The 23106-nt window shown below is 40.0% G+C and overlaps 1 protein-coding gene and 1 long non-coding RNA gene across 8 annotated transcripts in view; one reads left to right on the plus strand and one right to left on the minus strand.

Annotated features, from left to right (window-relative positions):
- Positions 1-3480: 3480 nt before the first annotated feature.
- LOC107267862 (ankyrin repeat and fibronectin type-III domain-containing protein 1) overlaps positions 3481-23106 on the minus strand; it is an 80153-nt gene continuing 60527 nt past the window's right edge. For 2 of the 7 annotated variants that reach the window (XM_025085044.1, XM_025085045.1), the window contains 10 exons: positions 13636-13767; positions 13371-13449; positions 12515-12618; positions 8726-8986; positions 8309-8611; positions 7795-8234; positions 7307-7686; positions 6607-7213; positions 5744-6499; positions 3481-5170 (listed from right to left, as the gene is read on the minus strand). In XM_025085044.1, the coding sequence (XP_024940812.1) occupies positions 4835-5170; positions 5744-6499; positions 6607-7213; positions 7307-7686; positions 7795-8234; positions 8309-8611; positions 8726-8986; positions 12515-12618; positions 13371-13449; positions 13636-13767 (3398 nt within the window). In that variant the 3' untranslated portion in view covers positions 3481-4834. Of the gene's footprint in view, positions 5171-5572; positions 6500-6606; positions 7214-7306; positions 7687-7794; positions 8235-8308; positions 8612-8725; positions 8987-12514; positions 12619-13370; positions 13450-13635; positions 13768-13871; positions 14155-14942; positions 16257-18931; positions 19311-23106 lie in introns of those variants that run through there. The other 5 variants (XM_015740018.2, XR_001537700.2, XM_015740019.2 and 2 more) reach the window with 5 other exon arrangements.
- LOC112494363 lies at positions 19796-21243 on the plus strand. Its single transcript, XR_003059716.1, has 3 exons — positions 19796-19898; positions 20003-20295; positions 20447-21243. It is a non-coding gene; the product is annotated as an uncharacterized LOC112494363 (long non-coding RNA).

The following is a 23106-nucleotide window of genomic DNA, read 5'->3' on the forward strand; positions in this document are numbered from 1 at the left end:
TGCATTTTCCAGGTTAAACCAGAATGGAAATTGTAAGCTGGGTTTGAGTAAGGATGTGATCTCGTCAGTAGGTCAGTGGTACAATGGGGTCAAAACATAGAGAAGAATCCGGATCGACGAAACGACCGGTTCTCTATAAAGTCGTCATTGCATTAATCCTTTTTAATTAACGTAAGTAAAAAAGAAAAGAAGTACATGGAGAGAAACATACCTTGCATCAGCATAGCAATCAATCAAGACCATATTACGACATTGCAAACCCATCGAGCAGATCTGGATCGTGATCGATTAAAAGACTTCTTCAACGAGGTAAATTATGCAATGGATATTTTCAAACAGACAGTAAGAAAGTGTTTTACAGTTCATTACTGTATGACAGCGTCATTGTATTCTCCATAAGTTTTACGTTCGATTGATTGACTTCGTACGATCAAATGACTTTATATTAGCATTTGCAATTTTATGTTGATAGGCATGTATTGGTATCGGCAGTGGGACATTCTTTATCGGGGTCAATCGAGGGCGAATACCAGAAGAATAATGCTCGAGTCGTGCAATCGATTCTGTATGTATATATATAGAGAGAGAGAGAGAGAAAGAGATAGCTATAGCAAATACCGTTTAACAAAGCCCCACTTAAGGACAATGAATTTTAACTGTACATTAGCAAAAAACGAAATTAACCCGAGGTCAAAGAGACCAGTATGATTCTATTGAAGCTTCCGTCAATCCAGCAATACGTAGAACAGCGGTTGACACGTTTTTTCGACTCTGACAAGCAAATCGCGATCTTTATAAATTCGTTGATCCTTATCATCGATCGATCGATATTAGCTAAATCGAAATTTCGTTACTGAAAGGATATACGTTTACAAAACATAATTAACGAAGAAGACTTAATTGTCTTTCATGATTAAAGTCGAGTGTTGCGTAACGCATGAAACGTCTCTTGTGACTCTCCGTTCTACGCGTGAAATGATAATAATTTGCATTTTCAATTAACCAAACTTTCTCCCGCGGTGCAACGTAGTTTCGTAAAATGGCGGTATGACCAGACGTAATATTTTATTGGTGTAAGGGTTGTCAGTAAGTTTATTTATTCCGTCACTGTGAACTAGAGGGTCGTAAAGTTTGATACTTGGATAAATCGGCGGACAATTAATGACCCAGGTCGCATGGGTGTAAAGAGAATAGACGGCGAGGAAGGAGATGAAACGAGAAATAAGACGGAAGTGGGTCACCGGGACTCTCGGTCGTGAGGGTCCGGGTTCGTTTCAGTTCGTTTCCCGTTGGTTAGATTTACAAATGGCCATTGAAGTAAAGGAATGATACTTTTTTTTTATGAGGAAGAAAAAAATATCCAATTACTCCTTTAACCTGTGGAATATTTTATTTCACGTTGACCCTGGGACTTTTATCATACAAATTGATTGATGGAATTTTAATGGGAAATTATGACTCCTTGCAAGGAGAAAATATGGAAGCTGGATACAGTCGGGTTGGAAAGTATACAGAGGACACATATGTATGTACAGTAATGATTGACAGTAATGAGATGCTGGTTCTTTTTTTTTTTAACATAATATTACTCTTTATTCGTGCGATTCCTGCGTACACAGTGTCCTTGAGAAAAGAAAAGAAAGCTTTTCTCCAGCTATATAAACATCGATTCTATTGTACATAGGTAATGCGATACCTTAATACGTATGACCGTATGCCCGGATAATTTCTGCTTTTATTTTTTCTTATTCTATTATAAATACAACGTTACTTCTCTCTCTCTCTCTCTCTCTCTCTCTCTCTCTCTCTCTCTCTCTCTCTCTCTTTCGTTTTTCTTTGTTCATTATCTATAACGCAGTACGTAACCACCGATAACAATGTATATGTCAGCGCCCTCTTCGCAATTCAAAAATCGTATTAATTAGTCTATAATTTTTATTCAATGTGAATCTCTTTTATCTTGGTCTATGGATCATTTGGACGTACGCAATTTTTTATAACAAAGAATAAAAAACAGGATATCTCGTTAAGAAGATGTTAAAGCCACTCCGTCGCTTCCGGGGACACGTTACGTCTCTCAATTATTTACAGACTGCGAGGATTGATTTTCCAAAAAAATCCTCCAGCTTCCAATTTCTTCCTTTCACACCTTCTCCAAACAAAAGAGTTTCTTGTCTCCTTGGTCTTGCGTGAAAATGAAGAAAAAAAAAAAAAAAAAAAAAAAAAAAAAAAAAAAAAAAAAAAAAAAAAAAAAAAAAAAAAAAAAAAAAAAAAAAAAAAAATTATAACACTTATCTACGCAAATATTATACACTCAAACATCGATAAACACTCATTTTAGATCTACGCAATCAATAATCGTACGTACACGCGTGATTGCCTATAAGACACGCATACGTACAATAAAATCGATTGATTTCTCTCACGCGTTCCTTATACATATGTTACCTTAACAACACTTAGCGCCACTTTTCTTTGTCTATCGTATTTCATTTTTTTCTTCCTCTTTGTAGTTAGATAAAAAAATATGTGCACCACTAATTTTTAACGTTAACGCCATGTCCACCTGCAGGTCGAACAGTAATATCAGCTCTCACTTTTTAATTTTCCCTATTGTACCTGGAAATTCCCCTCCTGGCACATACGTTATTCGAGGAGCTGCCGATATTACCTGAAAGCGGATTTTCATAGTCGAGAAAGAAAATTGGCGAAGAGCCTCGACTGGCTTTATGGAACTGTTGGTGTATTTTTTTTTAGATAGCAGCCAGTCTTAGCATTTTTGGTCTTTCTTTTTTTTCCTTGTGCTTCCCAAAAGACTATTTCCTTTCTACGACCCTTTTTTTTGTATTCCTTTGCACTTCTTTCTCAATGTTCTCCATTCTTCCTTTTCACTCTTTAAACGTACTTGGTGTCACAGGGTAATTCGCACTGTTCCCAAACGAATGACGCACAGGATGGATCAAGAAAATTTGCAATATACATTCGACTTGGAATCCGTGATAAGACATAATGTCAACGACGCAATTGTTCACTCTTCTTGAGCCACCCTGTACATATTAGCAATACGTATATCTATATATACAAGCACATTATACTTCATCATGCGAAAATTGACGACACTTAAATATCTCTTTGCCACTTGTTAGCGCTACATAGTCCGTTAAAGATTTACATAATTGAAAGTGGTGATACACCATTATCGAAATAGATTATTTGACAGTCGAGGATATTAAAAAAAAAATCCTTCTCCGAAATAGAACTTCTAAACGTGCATTCTAATTGTAATCAATGAAATATTAAATAAAAGATTAAACGAGTATAGGATTTATCTCCTTATCGCTAGACCGACAAATAATCGTGCGGGACGTTTTTACTTTTAAAACTTACTCTACTTTACTGTCTAGGAACTCTGAAGGTATACGCAGTACTAAGGAATCCAGGTGGGTGTATGAAATTATAATAAAGAATACAAAGATAAGATACATTGACGGACTTTGTTTATCAGTAGTAATCAACCGAGAGACAATATCAATACATTACGCTCGCATCTCTTGGCTTAGAGAGCGAATATTAAAAGAAAATTTTTGTTTTCTATAAATTACAATGTTTTTTTTAATCTATCCTAAAACAGTCTATATTAAGCGCCCTCTATCGCACTTACGACCGTCTTATAATTCTCTCAATTTCCTACTAACTGACTAAACCAAGGTTTTAAAGATATTTTTCTACTGCTTTCATATATTTACAAAAATGCATAACATCTTTTGCTTATTCTCTCGTGAACGAAGCCGTGCTTCGAGAGAGAATTGAAAGTAAAATTAATTAACAAAAGAAAATATCGGGCCTGGCATTACTGTACACTGCGAAAAAGATTATGTCTGCTTTAGCTTATCTTTTGTTCTCTCTCTCTTTCTCTCACTGTCTGTCTGATTTTATACGCCATTTTTCTTTTACTCCATAACGAGAATAAGATGCACTTCTCTCGTTCAATGATCGCGCTCTCATTTAATTAGTACACTGAGATCAATACCTACGAATATAATATTTTAAAATATCTTGAGTATTCCTCGTCGATCCTTTACAAATTATCTAACTTTCGAAAAATATTTTCGGCAACGCCTTCGAAACGACGTTTGGCGACGTCCGAATTTCGGAATTTACCGTTTAACGCACATTTACATTACGTGTTATAGCTATTTTTCTTTTGGTTCTTAAATCTGATAACGACCTCATCCTGAACCTCTAACACTTCTCTCGCTACTCTTGTTCCTGCATTACGTATAAATTTTCGTAAACATGAAAACTTTTGATATTTTGCCAACCGCGTAAAGCTACAATTTCCAAGTTTCGGATACCACAACAATTAATAAGGATAAGCCACATTCGTCGTGAGTGAAGTCAGTTTGTTTCGCAGAGTTTAACTAAATACGTACATTTTGTATTACAAAGTTTTCTTATATCTCTGATATGTTTCCCTTATAGCTGATAATGTTAACACTAAACATACCGACAATTTTTAATAAATGTACTTTTGGCTTTAAAACGGTCAAATGACCGGTCGATGGTACGTTTAGTGTTAAGGTATGTATAAAGGATACGCAAAAGAAGCCTTAATGAAGTAACCGTAAAATAATCCGTATTTATACCGATTCCACTCAGAACGAAGGCTGCGCATAAAATGAACTGAATTATAGAAAATGAAAATGCAAAAAACTTGGAATAAAAAACGAAAAAAATAATCGTTCACGATAAATTGTGCAGAGGAGAAGAGAAGAGAGCGGAAGAGAAGGAGGATCTAGACGAGGTCGGCTCCTTCCTTGTCGACCTCAAGATGCTACAAGTACGCCGTATGCTTGCTGCTATGTTCAAGGGCAGCGAGTACATCCTGTTTCTGCCGGATGTAAAGCCTGCCCTTCTTCCAAGGATTCTGAAGTTGAAGCGGCTTGAAGTCATCCCTGAGGCATCGTTCCCTAGCGCCAATAACAGCGACCAAACAGAAATTCGGTAGCTCGTCCGCCGTGTAAATCGGGCCTTCCTGGCCCTTGAGGACCACCGCCATATTGAGCTGTTTAACGACAAGGTCAACGACCTCCCTGGCAGTCGTCCTAGGTGTCACGTGAAGCTTCAAGCTGGTCCCAGACGCCAGACCAGTCTCATAGGCAGCGTAAACCTGAAAGCAATGACAAACCATGAAGCAATCCTTGCCCAAGCAGAATCCGTGACAATTGACCAAGAAGTAAACGCGCAACACGGCACAGAGAACAATCGCGAAGACACCTCGATTAAAAGTTGAGACCCCGGTTACATGATTTATTTATTATCGAAATACATTGACGTATCGCGTAGTACGAACACGCATATCTTCAAATTCAATCGACATAAACCGGAAGACAGTCGACAAGCCAATTCATGCGACACAACGGTGCATCAAGATAAACCAGATAAAAAAAGATCAATGAAGATATAAAGATACAAGTAAGGTGAAACGACCAATAGATAAAACATAACGTGTGAATCTGTGAAAGCGAAAGCTTTAGCGAAGCGTCTTACGGAGCAGCGTGTAACGTCTTACTCATGTTTTATTTCGGTTACTCTAGGAGACCGTGCGAGCTTGTCGCAAGCTCCAACAGTCTCGCTAGACTCGGGTCTCCTACAAGAAGAACAAGGGTATCCATGTAACACTGCTTTAGTACGCTCGCATCCAACCGGAGCATCGTCTAGTCGTCGTGGAGGAAAGGTGTACCTGAAGAATGCCTGGTAGAGGTGCAGGCATCATAGTAGCCTCGTCCTTCTCTTCGTCCAGCTGACTCTCTATCACGGAAGTCGCCATGGCTGCCACGCTGGCTGTCGGTTTAGTCAGCTTGACCTTGGTGTGACCTGGCTTCAAGCAGACACTAGAATTCGGCGTGGAGTACTCGTCGCTGCTCAGCGAATGAAGACTGTCAGAGTTGGTGTTACTGACGCTGAGCATGCTGGTGGTGTTCGTCATCGCCGTGGAGACGCTTAGCAACGATCCCCCGTAGATAATAGGCTTTATACTGAGCAACGGACTGGTGCTCGCTGAAACGGAGGTTATGGTGGCGCTACGGTTCCTGGGACTGTGCTTGTATTTTGTTAGGAGCAACGTGTCTTCGGATTTCGACGGCGGCAACCTGGTGTTGGGTATCGGGACCAGGCTATTGCCGTTACTGGTTGTGCTCGGCGGTACGGACTTGGCGGGTTCGGAACCGGTTGAAATGTTTGAGGTGTTGCTACCCTTGCGAATGTATTCGCCATTGGGTAGCTGCTGTTCGCTTTTGCTGAACTCGGTGGTCAATAGGTTTGAGGATGAATTCGTTAGGTTTGGTCCTGGCCAACTGCCACGACCTGGACTTGATTTCACTAGCTTTGGATCTCTAGGTGGGAGCTGTAGCAGGCTACGCTTTAGGCTGTTGCTGTTCTTATTTCGATCCAGACTTAGCAAATGCTTCATGGATATGCCTGCCACGTGTGTTGTTACCTAGAGCATAATACAATTTATATTATATGTGCCTGTACTTGATGAAATCACCAGGATTTCCATGAAAAGACAAATTTTTCCTTAAGGGTAATTTCAAAGTGACTTACGTTCTGCTGCGAGGATCCTCTGTCCCTGGCGAAGGTGATGACATCGATCAACCATCTTGCTCCCTTCCATACTACGTTTACTTGCGACTGAAGATCCTGTAACCTGGCCAGCTTGTCTTTAGCGATGGAGAGTTCGGAAGAGCTGAATGCTTCTCTATGGTTATGTTGCGCTTGAGCAGTATCAAGTTCTAATATACAGCTGAGTCTGGAGTATCGGTTTATTACATCCTTCTGGTAGGTATTTAGATGGACCATTTCGAAGACTTGAATGGGCAATGATAGGAGATCACCACGTTGCAATAAGATTTCCCTAGTGCCAGGTACCGAGCAAGCAGTTTCCGCTGGTGGTACAGCGATCAGGAAGCTGACGTCAGGTGTGAGGTCTATTACTTCCGCGTCGTACAGTCGATGCACGAGAGAATCCTCAGAACTGATTTCCATGTATCCAAAGAGACGACGCGCTGTAGCTGAGACCAGGTCGACGAAGAGTTTCTGTTGTTCCGTACCTTGAATTTCATTGGTTGCGTTCTCTTTCTCCTCTGAATCCTCCGTGGAAGAATCCGAAGCCTGGATGCGTGTCATCTTCCTTAGATAGTCCCATTCGTCCCTAAAAATGACAATAAGGTATCGATCATTTTATTGGTTTTAATGATGACACGGACAGGTATTTTTGGATAGTATCAATCGATTAAAAACTTACGCAGACACGTGAGGATTATCGCGAATTTTGCAGTGAGGCAAGACATTCGGTGACTTGGTGGGTACGACGACCTGGATGAGGTCCACGCTGCTCTGCATTTTGAGGTAACCCAGGTAAAGACCTCTTGACAATTTTATACTGCTGACCTGGTGATAGGTCATCTGTTCTTGGATGCTAGCCATTAAGATATCCGCCACGTTGCTGTCTTCGTGAGTGATGATTTTTTTAGTAACCTTACTCAATGGAAGCCAACGGCTGTTCAGAACCGATACCAATTTTGGGGACTTGACGTAATTTACAGTAGAGAACACCAGGGTGCCCTGAATGTCTCTGATTGGTTTATGATACACTTGCCCCAGGTCCTGAATGCACAGAGCAGCCTGAAACGATAACATACTTCATTAGTTCATTTACAACAACAGCATAGAATCATGCGTATCGCAGTATATCATTACTCTACGTGGATGAGGATCAAAGAAGGTACTGACCTGCATTTGCGCAGCAGCCTGTAGTAATTTTATTCTGAAGTGATTCGTGGAGCTGCTATGACTCTTCTCCATGTCTTGTCTTAAGGACTTCACGTCGTCCCAAGTACAAGCGACCTTCATTAGCCAATGAAAGTCATTATAAATACAACTGGGATAAGTCTCGTCGACTTCAATCACAGGCAGAAAGTCCTCGTTGGTAACCAGGATCTTATCCTCGTGATAAAGAAGACAAGCAAGGAATACACCGCGTCTCAAGTTCTTCTGGAACTTGCTGGTAGCAGTGAACAGTTGCTTTATGGTAGTTTTCTTGCGATGATTCCGTCTCTGAACAGCCGGCGTTTCCTGAGTATATTCTGGCCTTCTGATGTCCGTGAAGAGGGTGTTCAGCTGTTCCAATCTTCCAGCAAACCTTGGTAAACGACCATCGATGTCCCTCCAACCTGGAACATGGTAAGTAGTAGAACAAGGTACTCCAGTACTATAACTTTAAGTAAATCTATATTATGTCACTCACTGCTAGGTGTCACGTGCGCTGGACTAGAATTCCTGAATCTACTGTAACCCTTAAGATTTCCAGCAGCAGCCCTGAAGTGATATCTCTGACCCTGGGTAAGTCCTTCCACCCTGCATTCGTGCTGCTTCATATCCAGAACCTCACGTTCTCCACATATCGTGGAAAAACCTTCTTCCAGGCTCCACTGAATCTTAAACTTTGTGCAGATCGGTGAGTCGTGAGAATCCGGTTCCTGGAAGCGCACCGTTACCGAGGTGGTACCAGTCACGTCCACAGCCACCAGGAAGGGCATATCGGGTGGTCCTGGAGCGAAGAAAGAGTTTTCAAAACTAATTTACAAACACTTCGGCGGAACTGTGTTAGAACTTTTGAAGCTGCCAGCTCCAGAGGTTTGCACGGCGAGCGCACTGTACTCACTAGCTTGATCGAATCCTAACAGCATCTTCCTCAGAGCCCGCGCTCTCCTCTCCCACAGGGCCAGCTGTTTGTCCTCGGCACTGCCCCCGCAGCCAGTCAAATTGTTGTGCTGCGTAGAGAAACTTGCCCTGTGACTTGGTGGCTCTAGGAGGGTCGCACTGCTACCACTCCCTGAAGTGTTACCGCCGAGTTCCTGGACTCTGTGCTCTGCTTCTGAGAGTAAGGACGCCAAGTGACTACCCAACGATTCCGGGGATTTGACTGGAAGGAAAATAAACATAATATTAACAACGTCTGCCAACAATTCCATAACACCCTTGTGCTAATGGGAATAGTTTATGCACTGGCATGGTAACAATTTAATTAAATCTTGGGATAAATGGTAATAGATTGATCTAGCTAGGGCGAAAGGTAATTTAGATATACTCCTCAGGACTTGGTATGCTGATGCTATTTCGCACCCTTACGCAGAATCGAGAGAACCAGATAAACTGGAAGTTCATTAGCCAGAAGTAGCCAATTAATGTAATCCAGAGGGCAGACACGATAACACTGTGCCATTGTATCGGTTTCAGGGGGAGGCCATAAGGGCTGGTGGAGAAGATAAAAGATCCCAGAGACACTGGCAGAACGAGTATCCACTAATTGGTTTGATTTGACCATTTGCGCTGATTCACTATTCTCGTGGATGGTCCCCACGTCGAATTAGATCTTCGTTCCTGTTAAAGCGACAGGATCCGGATATCCATCCTGTCACTTTGGTAAAATAAAATTTCACCTTTCTTTACTGATACCTCTATTTCTCACTACCCACCCTGATCTTGTATTTTTCTCATTTCAGAACTTCCAGCACCTTGAATCGAATTCGCATAAAGCTTCGTTAAACAACTGGCCAGTATCATCTTGCAGTTTTAAAAAAAATTCCACATCGTTCCTGGAGAAGTAATCGGCACGAGATAAATCTTCAAGGATTCCCAGACACTTCCGCTTTAATTCCCATAGGCAAAGGACCGAGGATATTCTTCGTCATCAGCACGAAATCGATTATGTGCCACGTAATTAATATCCCTTTGGATATTATATTTACTCTCTCCTCGTTAAGAAATTCTCTTGAAGCTAACTTTAAAGAGTCCGAGTGACAAACTACAAGAATTTTAATTAATTTATTTTAATATATTCCTTCCCTTCCTTTTCGTTTTAATTATATTAAGCTTTGTTAATTAATTATTAATAAATCCCAATCTCGCATACGTGTTTACCATTGTTATTATCGTTGAACGCTTTAATTAGATTGCACCGGTTGCTCGTTAAAACTTATTTACAATTCACGGTGCGATTTTTAAATATTATTTATAACTTTCGCGTCGACTCATAGGTAATTAGGGCGATAATTTTTGTACATGCGTCAACTGCAAACTTCGATCCTTACTTAAGAGCGATATTATTACATAGGAACTGAAGTAATGGTTGCCGAGCGACTGACTGAACTCCAAGAACTCAGTCCAGTAATGGCGAACCTGCCAAGTGACAGGAACGAAACACGTACGCAAGAATTCCTCGTGAATACACATAAGATCTTCATGTCCCACGTGCTATGTACCACAAAGGACACATATAAACAAGAGCGAATATCCTCTTTGCCATATGGCGATTCTCTCTTTCTTGAAACAGCAATTCCCTCGAGGATCATCCACCAGTTCTTCTTCAGGCTTTCCCTTTCCTTGTAAGGAGTCACGGATAACTTTTCAATTTCGTTACAAAACGGTTAAAGAGCGGTTGGCACTACAGTAAAAATATTTTTTTAAAATAGTAACACATACTTCAGCAAGAAAAGTAGCTGAGTTCCCAACTTGACGAATTTAATGGCTGAAGTTTTCATTAAGAGATTTCAATGCCAACCAAGAATAAGCAATGTGCCCATTTAACTCGTATAACGGAAGTTCAACTCTGTGATGACAAGATAATTTAATTCTTGCTGTACTTTCTCCTTTCTCGCTATTTCAGTATTCCCACTGTTACCGTACTAATTGCCTCTTCGTCATATTTCATAGCTTCCTTTTGTTCCATCAAACAACCAGAAATGGCTGTGGGGACTTTGTAGGCAATTATTGTTTTATGGATTTCATTTTTTTTATGCAGTTGGTACGTTAAGCTTGTAGTAACACCGGTAGACTCTCGATTTCTTTTACGATGACCGAGTTTCACAAAGTCGTTTGGCATTGACATCATTCTTTTTTTTCGGCAAGGTCACATTTGGTCGTGGTCATCTCGGGGGCCCAGCATCTTCTCAAAATTCCCAATTATCTATCATATATAATGATACGTAACAGACCAATATCAGAATCCAATACGATTATTATACGCGTGCATAGCGAAATCAAAGGGAAATATAAATTCAAGCAGTTAGCTATGCGTTAAGTGCGTTCATCGTGACGGCTATTTACATAATTTCTAATAAATATTGATTTACTGCGTGGTTATGCGCACCACATTATTTATTCATTCTTCGATGCATCATACTAGATACTAATAACGAGCAGTAATAGCGACAGAATAAATTATCTGCATTCTTAGAAATTACAGAAATTCGCCATTTATAGATTAATGGTATAACAATAAAAAAAAAAGAGCAGAAGCTGCTTATCTAAATTGATCAGCCATTTTCTGGCTGTTAATTGACAACTGTACATTGACAAATAATTTTTTTATACTTTACATATCTATTGTATCAAGAAATCTGCCCAGATGGCGCTTGTTAAATTTTCTCATCTCGAAGTCCAACATATCAAAGTTTATTTTTATATATTTAGTATCTTTATATCGGAGGTTTAATCAATGCTTTATGATATCATAAAAGAACAAAATTTAAAGCGTGATATGCAGCATTTACTGATACGAATTCACTCGATCCTATCTCAAGAGACAGACACACCCGCTGTTACCGTCAGTCGGGAACCGATAAGGGTTGATTCACACTGTGACGAGGCAAACATCAGCTCAGTGGTAATTTGCATCGTAGTTTAATCTACTTTTCTTTCTGCGAATAAAAATTCAACGTAATCGTCCTTGAGCTTCGCCCTATCACGTAAATGGCGCTAGTTGTCATAGGTTAGAAAATTCTATCCAGAATTTAACATAGTGGTCACAAGTATATTAGATGCGGTAGCGTTATATGTATTTATAGATCGTTTCAGACGAAAACGAAGAACACCCACGTAGGAGTTAGAATAGGTCGGCGCCATTTTATGAAGATTAACATAAACCAGGCTTAACGCTTCAGATAGATGTTGAACGAGCGTAATTCTTTGGCGACGTTAGACTCGCGTAAACAAGCCTTGACAATTGTATTTGTCATGTTTGGAAGTGGGGAGGTCGACGAAGAAGACAGATGGCGCCACCGAGCTGCTTCGATCGCACGTATAAGACTTGATCTTGCTGAGAATATTGAAGTCTTGCTGATGATTAATGAAAGTGACGTAGGCAACTTGATCCAGCATAGCAGGGAGTGTGAATTAATAATCACTGTTAACCGACTGGCATCTTACTTAATCCATGTTATCCGGCTTAAGCTTCTTGAGGAATATTAAAAAATTCCAGCTGAATTCACCGACCATCAAAGATATGCATCCACGTTGAATTCTTCGAGCTGTCATCCAACTGGAATCTAGGTTCTTTTTATTTAATAAGAAGCATTCGAATGGAGTATCAGTTTATCCTGAGACTTCGCATTCAGACTGTTCCTAAGATTCCATTATAATTTTATGAATGTCACTTAAAGGTGCTACTCACATTGGTTACCTTCCTGGGCTCCAAAAGCAACCAGCATCTTTGCCAGTGGTCTGTTGTTGCTCAAAACAGCAACGTCCAGCGGTGACAATCCGTCGCTATTTACACTGAAATTGAAAAGAGGGTTAGTTTCTTTAAGCATAGTAATGAACAAGGAACAAATTCAGGGGGTCTGGGCGAGTTTGATGGGCAAGGGTTGCAATTTTATAAAAAGTGTCTAACATCAGACTTCTATCTAGATATTGATCAGTCGTTCAGCTAATTTGGGACAACGACGCTCCCTATCCACCTTCACCATTCCCAACAGAAGGGTTGGTTCACTCCTGTTATTGGTCCCGTAGTGTTGACCAGGTGTCCGCACTTAAAGGTTACACCTGTTGACAGCCAACTGAGAGAAATCATCGTCGCCGAAGATATACTAGTTGACATATTTATTAAATACTCTACCCACTTTCATCTTAAAATACTTCCATTGACTGTACGCAATCCAGTGGGGGATTGACAAGTATATTAGACAAAAGACACTGTTATCTACTTGTAGGGAGATTTTGAAAAAAAAAAAAAAATGAAAAGCAGTACAAACGTGTTAAATTTTCTTTTCTGATAACTTACTCCAAAACTAATATTAAACTCCTTTTTATTAACTGATTGATAAGGCGTCTCGAGGCGAGACATAAAACTTGGACACTTTTGAGTTACGTTGTGAAATCAACTTTTGGTAACGGTTTTGAGAAGAATGTTCTTAAAACTCTTCGTTGACCAGGGGCTGGCAAGTTTTAAATACCAGGTAAAAAAGAGAGTAATGACTCCGTTAAAGAAATTATAAAAAAAAAATACAAATGACCAAATGTCGGCTCACCTGTTTACATCCACATCCGTCGATTCCAAAATTGTCCTAGCCTTATCAAGGTGCCCGTGCTCCACTGCGGCGAAGAGGGCTGAAAAAAAGATGATCCCTTATCAATCGACAGACATTACATAATTAAGGCATTCGTTCATCACCCCCATCATTATACACCCTCACGAGTAACCTTGCTCCACCTTTTTTTCTTTTCCGTCAGTCAATAAATCATAAGTAAACAGGGACAATAAAAAAATAAGAAAATCAAAATAAAACTAGCTACCATGCAGATGTATGTTGAGGCTGGGTTGTGCCGTGAGTGGACCGATGTGCGTGGACGTGAGAGGGTCGAGCTGATGGGCTTTTTTCTTGCCAAAACCTTCCAGGAACTCCATCCCTTGTCGCGAGTGTAATTCTGTACCAAGCAAAGAAAAAGATGGAAAAAAAAATAAGGAGAGGAATGAAATTCCAATAAAAAAATTAAATTAAGGAATCAGTTAAAAATAATCAATTTATAACCTAAAAATTCCCAAAGACCCCTATTACAAGTAAACCGTGAAATTCGTGGTAAGGTGTGCTGCATGATTGTCGTGTACTTCATCTTCCACGTATACACTAAACGAAACTAAACCAGGTAAATCACCGTCTGTCAAATTCGTTTCGCATAAAGTTGCCACAGAACAGGATTGCCAATCGCTAACTGTCATTACCGCGCCGAGCGTAGACGGTATACTGAACATTTATATAGATTACAAGGAACAATATAAACTACCAGTGTGATAGTCAACAGCACTTTTTCCTCTTTGTGAATAATTTCAGGACATATCACATTTAACGTACGTGAGTGAAACCAGCGTTGTAAACGTCAATGGTTATGTGGTCAAGTTGCACGTTAAAGAGGTAGACTGGAATTCCTATATTTTTCTTTTTTACTACACTATGCATTAAAGTGCGTCTTACTGCAGTTAGCCTGCATATCTTATAGTGTTGCTCGAAGCTTAGAAAGAAAAAATTACAGTTGTAATATGAGTGTTAAGTTTTTTTTTCTAAATCATACCTAGAGTGACCTGACTGTTTTCATTATGAAACTGTGTCACGATTGTTACTTAACAATTATCTAGTTAGAGAGAGAAAGAGAGAGAGAGAGAGAGAGAGAGATGTTGAGATAATTAAACGGAAGTTAACCTGACTGTTTTCATTATGAAACTGTGTCACGATTGTTACTTAACAATTATCTAGTTAGAGAGAGAAAGAGAGAGAGAGAGAGAGAGAGAGATGTTGAGATAATTAAACGGAAGTTAAAAAAAGAGATCATTGAATTTCAGACCTGTCATTGTTGTAAGCGTCACGACAATGACAAAACCGGAAATCAATGTCAATTTGTTTTGGTACGGAATGCAGGATGTACGTATGGCGTAATTGGCATTCGTGACTGAGATTAAAAGTATCTTTTTTTTTCAATTTCCATTGGACATAATTGAATTTACGTATTCGCATATGAGTACATTTTAGATTTTTCGAAATATAAATCAACTGCAATTCATTTATGGAGATAAGCCGAAAATAAATTTTTGCGAAATCCTGTCCTACTTGTCCCGGAAGTGGTTGTCACAAGGACACGTGGTTCGTCGAATGTCGATTCGGCATCCTTTGAATCCTTAGTAGTTTTCTTGCGACCATTCCTTTTGCTACGAAAGCTGGCGCCGCGACTGGTGATCCAAAAATTGGTAAAATTGTCGACAGTCCTATTTCGCGAGGACTTTGACACGCTCGTGTGATCCTGCGAGTTATTTTCGCACTGGAGGACACGCTCCTGCGATTCGCCATTACAATTATCCTCTCCAGCGTGGACTTCCGTTTTAATATTATTATTATCCCTGTGACCGTTCCTCGCGTCCAGACAATCTATTTCCTCGAAGTCGTAGTCCTTCTCTCTGTACAGGACATTGTCTTTATCGTCTACCGATAGAATTCTCTTATCTGCTGATTTCTCACAGGACACGTTATCGTCCTTATCGCACAGACAGTCCTCGCCGAGGAAGTAGCAAGGAATTTCGGATTCGCCATTAACGTGAGATGTCATCTCCGCGTCCACAGACCTATCCAGCAAGAAGGTGGGATTCTCGTAGGAATTATATTCTCCCGCAGGATTGGACATCCTGGCCGAATAATCGTCGTCCTTTGAACTCTCGATTAAAGTATTGCTGGTATTAATTTTACGTTTAAAGAATTTCACTGAACTCTTTGGCGACTTAAGGACGTTGCTCGTATCCTGTTCAGGATCTTGTAGCTTTTTGTGCTTCCCCAATATCCTATCCGTGAAGGATAACTTGCACTTGAGATCCTTGGTTAGCTTTGTCTCCTTACTGAAGATCTGATCCTGTTTATTCTGATGACCTCTTTCGCGCTCCACTTCATTTTGCCCTTGAATTTCATTACAATCATCAGTGCCAACGTAGGACTCTTTATTCGAATCCTTGCGAATCCTTTTATCCTCCTCCACGCCCGTCGGGTTCAAGGATACTGGCGACACTAGCGACACCGGCGACACTTCGAAGTTCGTGGCGAGCCGGTGACTCGCGTGATTCCTTATCTTGGATACCAGTCGGATCGAGGCACGGAAGGATCTAGATCTCTTCAGCGTCGACATCCGGTTCCCCGAGGACCTCCTCGACAAGAGTTCCATCTTTGGCGAGCGCTCCGATGACTTTCGGAATTTCATTTGGATCTATTCTTTTGTCTTCTCTTCGTTGCGTTATCCCTTGATAGGATTAACGGCAAAGTATCCCTCTTGTTCGGAGATATATTATTTAATTGCCAGTCCTTACTCCTCCACTCTTTGGCACAATAAATTACATTCTTATCCCATTCTTTGGCTTTTGTCCGATCTTTGGTACGATAAAGCTGCAAAAGAACAAAGTAAAATAAAATAACTCACGGGATGATCCCGCTTATAAAAAATTAAACAAATACAATTAAAAATAAAAACTCTGGAAGAAGCATAAATGTCAAAAGTTTCAAAGCATTTCACGAAACTGAGAAAATCCAACAAGTCATAAAGCTTAGCTCGAAACGTAAAATTTAAAAAGGGTCTTCTACAAAAAAGTGTTCAATGCTCAAATGCTTTTACAGTCACCACTGATATAATACATTATGTCGTAATCTGTGAAAACTACAAATATACCAAGAAGTATACAGAGCACTAAAGCACAAAATGGAGTCTGATAGTGGTTGTTAACTCTGTCGACTTGCTAACTAGAAAAGAATTCAAGTAACGTATTAAAGTTCTCGCTATGTAAAGTAGAGATAATCCGTCGGTAAAGTAGAGAAGGGTAACTTGTAGGTAAAAGAGAAAAAAATAAAATCGTTCTAGCGCGATGAGAACGTTCCGAGAGAATTTTGATTGGTCGCCAAGAGATACCATTTATTCCTGAGAGTAACTATCCTGCGACAAAGAAGAAGAAAATAAAGAAAAATAATTTCATACTGAAAGATAAGTTCAATTCGACGTAGACGTAACGTAGCTGAGTCTCCTCAAGGCGCTTTACAACGTAGCGACGATGAAGTCGAAACGGGTTTATTATTTACTTAGGACGCACACTTAGGCAATTCTTCGTGGACAATTGCCCATTACGAAGGAAGAGGGTGCCGGCTGTCTCCTGCAAAGCCACTCGGCCAATTTACCGTAGCAATAAATTTTATTGCTGGCGTCCGTTCCGTGTAATAAGTTGGTTTAGGATCGGGACCAATCACAGAACGAGATTGAGTCGAGCACGCATGTAGAATCTCGTGAGAACAAGGTGTGCGACATCTGATAAGAATTGTAGATAAGGGTGCCGAGAGTCACGGAGTATAGAGGGTAGAGAAGGAATAAAAATGAGCAAAGATCTAACGTGAAAGTCTCCATAGTCATTGATTGTATATTGAAAGAAATTGACCCTTCCTTATCATGGGATCTGTCAATCTCAATTATAGTTCTCAGATCGTCCGGCAGGTTTGACGGTTAAAACATTTTTTTCTCCCCTAGAAATATATAAATAATTGTCACAATTGATTCTTAATTCATAACTACATGGACCCTTGGGTTTATTGTGTAGATAACAAGGGAATAAGAAATAATGACATAATCGTAGTGATAACGAGTAAGTCTATTAGATCGTTTAGAGGAACGAAAGAAGGGAGAAAGCTTGATTACGAGGTCGAAGGCCTCGCAGGGTGACGAACCGTAGGAAACACAGGATACGTCACTGTTCGTGGTAGGATTGCATCTAGAAATAAATAACGCGATGTTAGATCCAATATAGCTATATGGATAGTATAGAAATTATGACAATGGAAAATTGTACGGGGAGGAAGTGCCATTGACCGTTTCCTGTTTTAACGCCTCCGAACAATCTCTACAAAAGCTCTCTTGGTTGGGCCAATTATTGGTGGAATTAGGAGAAAATTGACAGCCTAGCATTCACTGCAGAATCGAGGAGGACAAGGGTGCTGGAGTAAGATAGAAATCGTTGAGAGAGATAAATATACAGGCGAGAGAGTGGGATAATAAATGAAAAAGGAAATTGAAAAGTTATAAGAAGAAGGAGAGAGATACTTGCGTCTCTACATTTGTCTTATCCTTTTTATATATATGTATATATATATGTATATAAAGGATAAAGCTTCTAGTACTGAAGGCTAGTTCAAATGATCCGTTTTATCTTCGTGTTCTAGTAATTCGATTCGTCCAGGACAAAGCGGCGTCTCTCCTGTTAAGCCAATGAACGAACGCCACTCACTAGTCTGAAATTAATAAACTTTGGTAATACTAGTACAGAGAATCATCAGAGACGTGTTGGACATGAAAAGACAGACATATCCAATGCCAGATCCTGCAGAATAACTTAAAATGTTTTTCATGTGCTCTTATATCGCCATAAAATTGATTCGTTGTGAACTGTCATTTTTGTACTTTCGCCTGCTCGTCCACCCTTCTTTCACAGAGTATTTTGCGATTTTCTCTCAATTTATCTTGGCACTCGTACTGATAAGAGCAATCACACTTCCCTTCCGATGCTCTTTGTACTGAATTTTTCCTTCTGTGCAACAACTACACAGCCTGCGTGTTTCACTTTTAATTTTACGTATCAATAGCTTTTACCTTTTTTGAGGTTATTCTTCCAATGACGATAACGAAGATTGCCGAATGCCAGTGGCGCAACATTTAAATTGATTTGTTCCTTTCAGTAAATTTAATCAAACTTTATTTTACTCGTACAATAAGACGCTTTGATACTTGCAAAGATTCACTTGGTCGTACGTATTTCAAAAGGACAAAGTTCATCGTTCCCAAATAGCAAAGAACGCTGCAGAAAAAAACCAGTAAAAAAAAATTGGTCGATATTACGTAACGCAACGTGCAAGAGATATATTCGGGTATTATAGAAATCAAAAGTCATTCCACCAACTCATATATATTACGTATCCTACCATTATATTAGAGGGGGTTGCAATTGAATGTAGAACTTCGACATTTTGTGCTTCTTCCAGAGAGATATCACGAGAGAATTAAATTTACGAGTAGAAGAATGACTTACCTATTGTTGTATCACAGTACGTAGATATAAAGCACAGAAAATCCTTGAGTGATAAAGTAAAAAATTCCCTCGTGAATATACGTAGAAACGTAAGCATCCACAAGACAGAGCTTGTCTACGAATTGAAGAACGAATTGCAACAGCTCTCGAGACACTCAATTTCAGTGTATACTTTTTTCTTTCTCGTTCTTTCCAGCACTCGCACCATTTTCATTTCCCTCTTCGTCGTATATTCACTCTTACACTTTCACGGCAACAAATCGAAATCCACTTTTGTTTTAACGGACAACTCGTACTACACTTTTGACAGACGACGCTTGACGACTCAACGACAAGGACGCCTTCCCGCGACGCAACCGATGTCGAATTGCCGGCGGATACACATGGGGCGACCCTGCTTACCGGCCAAACAGCTGCCTTATCCCCACCATTAAGGCCCATTCTATACCCGGTATACCATAACCTCCATTCTTTCTGACCGTGACTTTCCCTCGGCTGAGACGTCTCCTTTATATCTGGGTCCCTGGAATGTCGACTCTTCGACCCACCAAAGATCCCTCGGAACCTTAGAGCTACTTCATTTTTATATCCAGTCGGCCATTTCCGCATTCTCGAGAAGATTGCCAGACCGACAATTTCCATACTGCAAGACGCGTCAAAACTCGTGGAGGATACGACGGATCGACTTATCGAAATGTTCCTGCTTATGGAGATAGATTCACGACCGTTATCTATATCGCTTTTATTTCAAATGCTGTGCTCGTAATGATGTTTTGGTATAATTTTATTCGTTTCTTCTCTATACAACACACTGTAAGCTGTCATGGAAAATTGTATGTACACACTGCAGGACCAGTCAGAGAATTTTAATTAAACAATGCAGTGTCTTTGAGGTACTTTTATCTCAGTCACGGCAACTCGTGTCTTTTGAACGTACCCTGATGCCAGGTAGATCCTGTTCAGGTAGGTAAGTGTGTGTCGTAGTGAAAAGCCAGTTTCGACACTGTCGTTTCCGGTGACTTAAAATCGTGGTTCTCTTGTATTCCATTAACGCAATCTTCTGCTTTACAGTCAAAGCTCCAATGGCGTCGTGAACAAGAGATGCTTAACTCGTTTTCATGACACAAACGACGTCGTTACGTCCAATGTAAATGACAGTCATCATAATTTTTGTTTACAACATTCTTTATTACCGTCGCTTTTCATTTTGCATACGTTTCAATTACGCAATGGATTGTGTAAACATCGAAGATCAACATACCCATTCGATCAGTCGCTTGCTGAACAACACTTCGCCATTGACAATCTTCACGAGCGATACAAGGGATCTGTCACGTGATATATTTATGGAATAAAAGAAAAAGGTATTTATCCATGCAGGAAAGTATTTTTTTTCTTTGTCGTCGTTATCGTGATTCAAGCCGATAACATCCATGTAAATGAAAGTAGTGAAAAGTGGCTTATTGTTACGTGTGAAAGATTCTTTTCTACTTTCAAGATTTCTTCTTCGCACAGGAAATAATTTCGCTTCCTTGCGAAACGAGGTCTCGAGCTGTACGATTATTCTCATGAGGATCGCCATAAGGAAAGTCTTCAGGGTTTGAAGGCTGTCGAATAAAGTGTTAGGTATACACCTCTGGCATAACACCAGCATAACATTAAAAGTAGCCATGATTGCCGTACGGAACGATGGCGCGTCGATCGGCTTCTGACTTACGTTCGCGAATCACACCAGCACGTCGACGTCCAGGAGAGGACAAAGAGGTTATTTCGCGTTATTAAGGTTTGCTGGACAAATGTGCCATAAAATGTAAACGGCGACACGGCGCATTCGATTATCCAGTAAATTAAACTTCAGAGAATTTCTGTCTCTCGAGTAAAATCGCTAACGCCACCTGACTCCACGTAGGTGGTCAATCCGCGAGGAGGTCGTATAGAATTTCCAGGCATTATGACCTCGCTTGACCTTTTACTGATAGCCTATAGGGCGTTTCACCCTGTACCATTACCAAGGCTCGTTATCAGAGTTTCATATACCGTTAGTTGTATCAATCGACGCTAGAGCTACGAAAGCACAACAAAATGGTGGAGAAATTGCAAACCCTCACGAAAGTATATAATTTTTCCCTTGCGCTCTAGTCTTTTTTTTTTTTTTCTAAAGTTTGTGTCAGTTAAAAATAATTATCTGCACCAAGTGCATATTATCTATATTGTAGATTAAACGTTCGTTTGAACTGTTGTCAGACGATTTTTTCATGTCTAACGTTTTCACGTTGTAAAAGTTTTCAGCGCTCGACTGATTGAATAATTAATTGCTGTTAAGCGAAGTTAATCGTATAGACGTTAAACACGAGATGTTTCCGTAATTAATGAATTCGCGTGAATTTGCGTAATTCATTATCGGACGGCATGTTACCCTCTTGAAAAGGGGTTGAATAAATGAGTCATCACTAATATCTTTATTACCGCGACTGTGATGTTGCATTATTTATAGTATTGTGGACGGCGATTATTATTCAACGAGAAAGATGATTAAACGAGTTTTACGTAAAGCATGGTTATCATTACCAACCGCCCCTCGACAGGAAATATTTCTTTGTCCTATATAGAGTTATTGGGGCGGCGTGCGCTCTATAGAGTTCTTCCTACGACTCCCAGGGACTAGTAGAGCGTCGGACGTAGTGCCACGGGAATTCGAATATTCACCATATCAATCGGATTGACGGTAAATCCAATCAAAAGTTGGCGGGAAATTCAATTAGCGAGAAGTGGAATCACGTCGCTTTAAAATTCTCACATCGAGAATACAGTTTTCGTTTAAAACGCAGATCGTGCTTTTCTTTAGGTGGGAAATTAAAGAGAAATGAAAATAGGGAAGTGACGTGAAGGAAGAGAAAAAAAAGAATTTCCAAAATTTCCTAAAAATAATAGATTTTTCTTCCGACGTCCCTCGTTTTTATTTGTACCCCCTCAAATTTACTTGAGGCACCCGGACCACCCTCGTTGCGAAGGTTTCAGTTTGTTAAAAAAAAATGTTGACTCGTGATATTCGTGCCGGGGCAAAAGTTTGGCTTTCCAGAAGGGTAAGAAAGTTTATTACGGAGAAATTAATATTGTTTATGTAAAATGAGAATGCTTTGTCTTTAACGTGCATCCATTAACCCGGTATATTCGGAGGACGTATAAAGTTTAATTCAGGACTTAAAAGAAGAATGGGGGAGGTTAAGTCGATATGGGTTTTCTGGAGTGAATGTAAAAATTCGATTTCAACCCCATAAGAAAGAGTGAACTGACTTAGTTCCATCCCCAGCATTTTTTTTATTCCCTCGTCACTCGGAATCGTGTACATATTTATGGGGCAGCCGGGGGTGTCGCTGTGCCAATAAATTAAGGGGTGGTTTACCGCAATGAGACCGTAACCTTTAAATTTAGGGATGGACAACACCCCTTATGCCAGATGCTTCGTATACCCTATCCTCCGTACTGTCGTCTCATTTTAATTCTTGCTAATAGCGATAGACGATTCCGTACGCACGTGGGAGACACCAAAGGGTATCAGCTAATGGCTGCCAACTTAATTATACATTCGCATTAGAAATTTTATCTCCAACCAGGTTTAATCGCGTCATGGCGCCACTAATGAAGTATGGATTTCATTAGGATGTCGATATAAAAATTATGTCATCGTAATTGCAAGAGGACATTCGTGCCGTTTCGAATGAAAATTAAATAACACAAATGTACGTGTGGTGTATATATATATATATATATATATATATATATATAGTAACGTCAAATTGAAGTGCAACACTTGAATTTTTTTACATTTTTGGGAAAGTATGACAGATTTCGAAAAACCAAAGACAAATTTTTTAGGAAATTTCCTTCCCGTTCGAATGGTAAAGGTTTTATCCCGATCGGATACAAAATGGCCGAATGGCAGGGGTTGGAGTGAACAAGTGCATTTTGGAACTTTTTGGAAAGTTCGAGAACTAGTAGTTCCGGAAGGAAATTCGTATTTCTAATTAGGGCACGGGAGAGAGCATCCTTCGGCATTAAAAAAACACCCCCATTGAACCCCTGTAGGATCACTCTAGGGGGAGTTACACCCCCTTGAAGTGAAAACACTTAAATGGCCGTAACTTCCGAACGCGCCGGCCAATCTGGTCCAGTTT

Source organism: Cephus cinctus, unplaced genomic scaffold (genome assembly GCF_000341935.2).
Source record: "Cephus cinctus unplaced genomic scaffold, Ccin1 Ccin1_scaffold0457, whole genome shotgun sequence".
Taxonomy (NCBI): Eukaryota; Metazoa; Arthropoda; class Insecta; order Hymenoptera; family Cephidae; genus Cephus; species Cephus cinctus.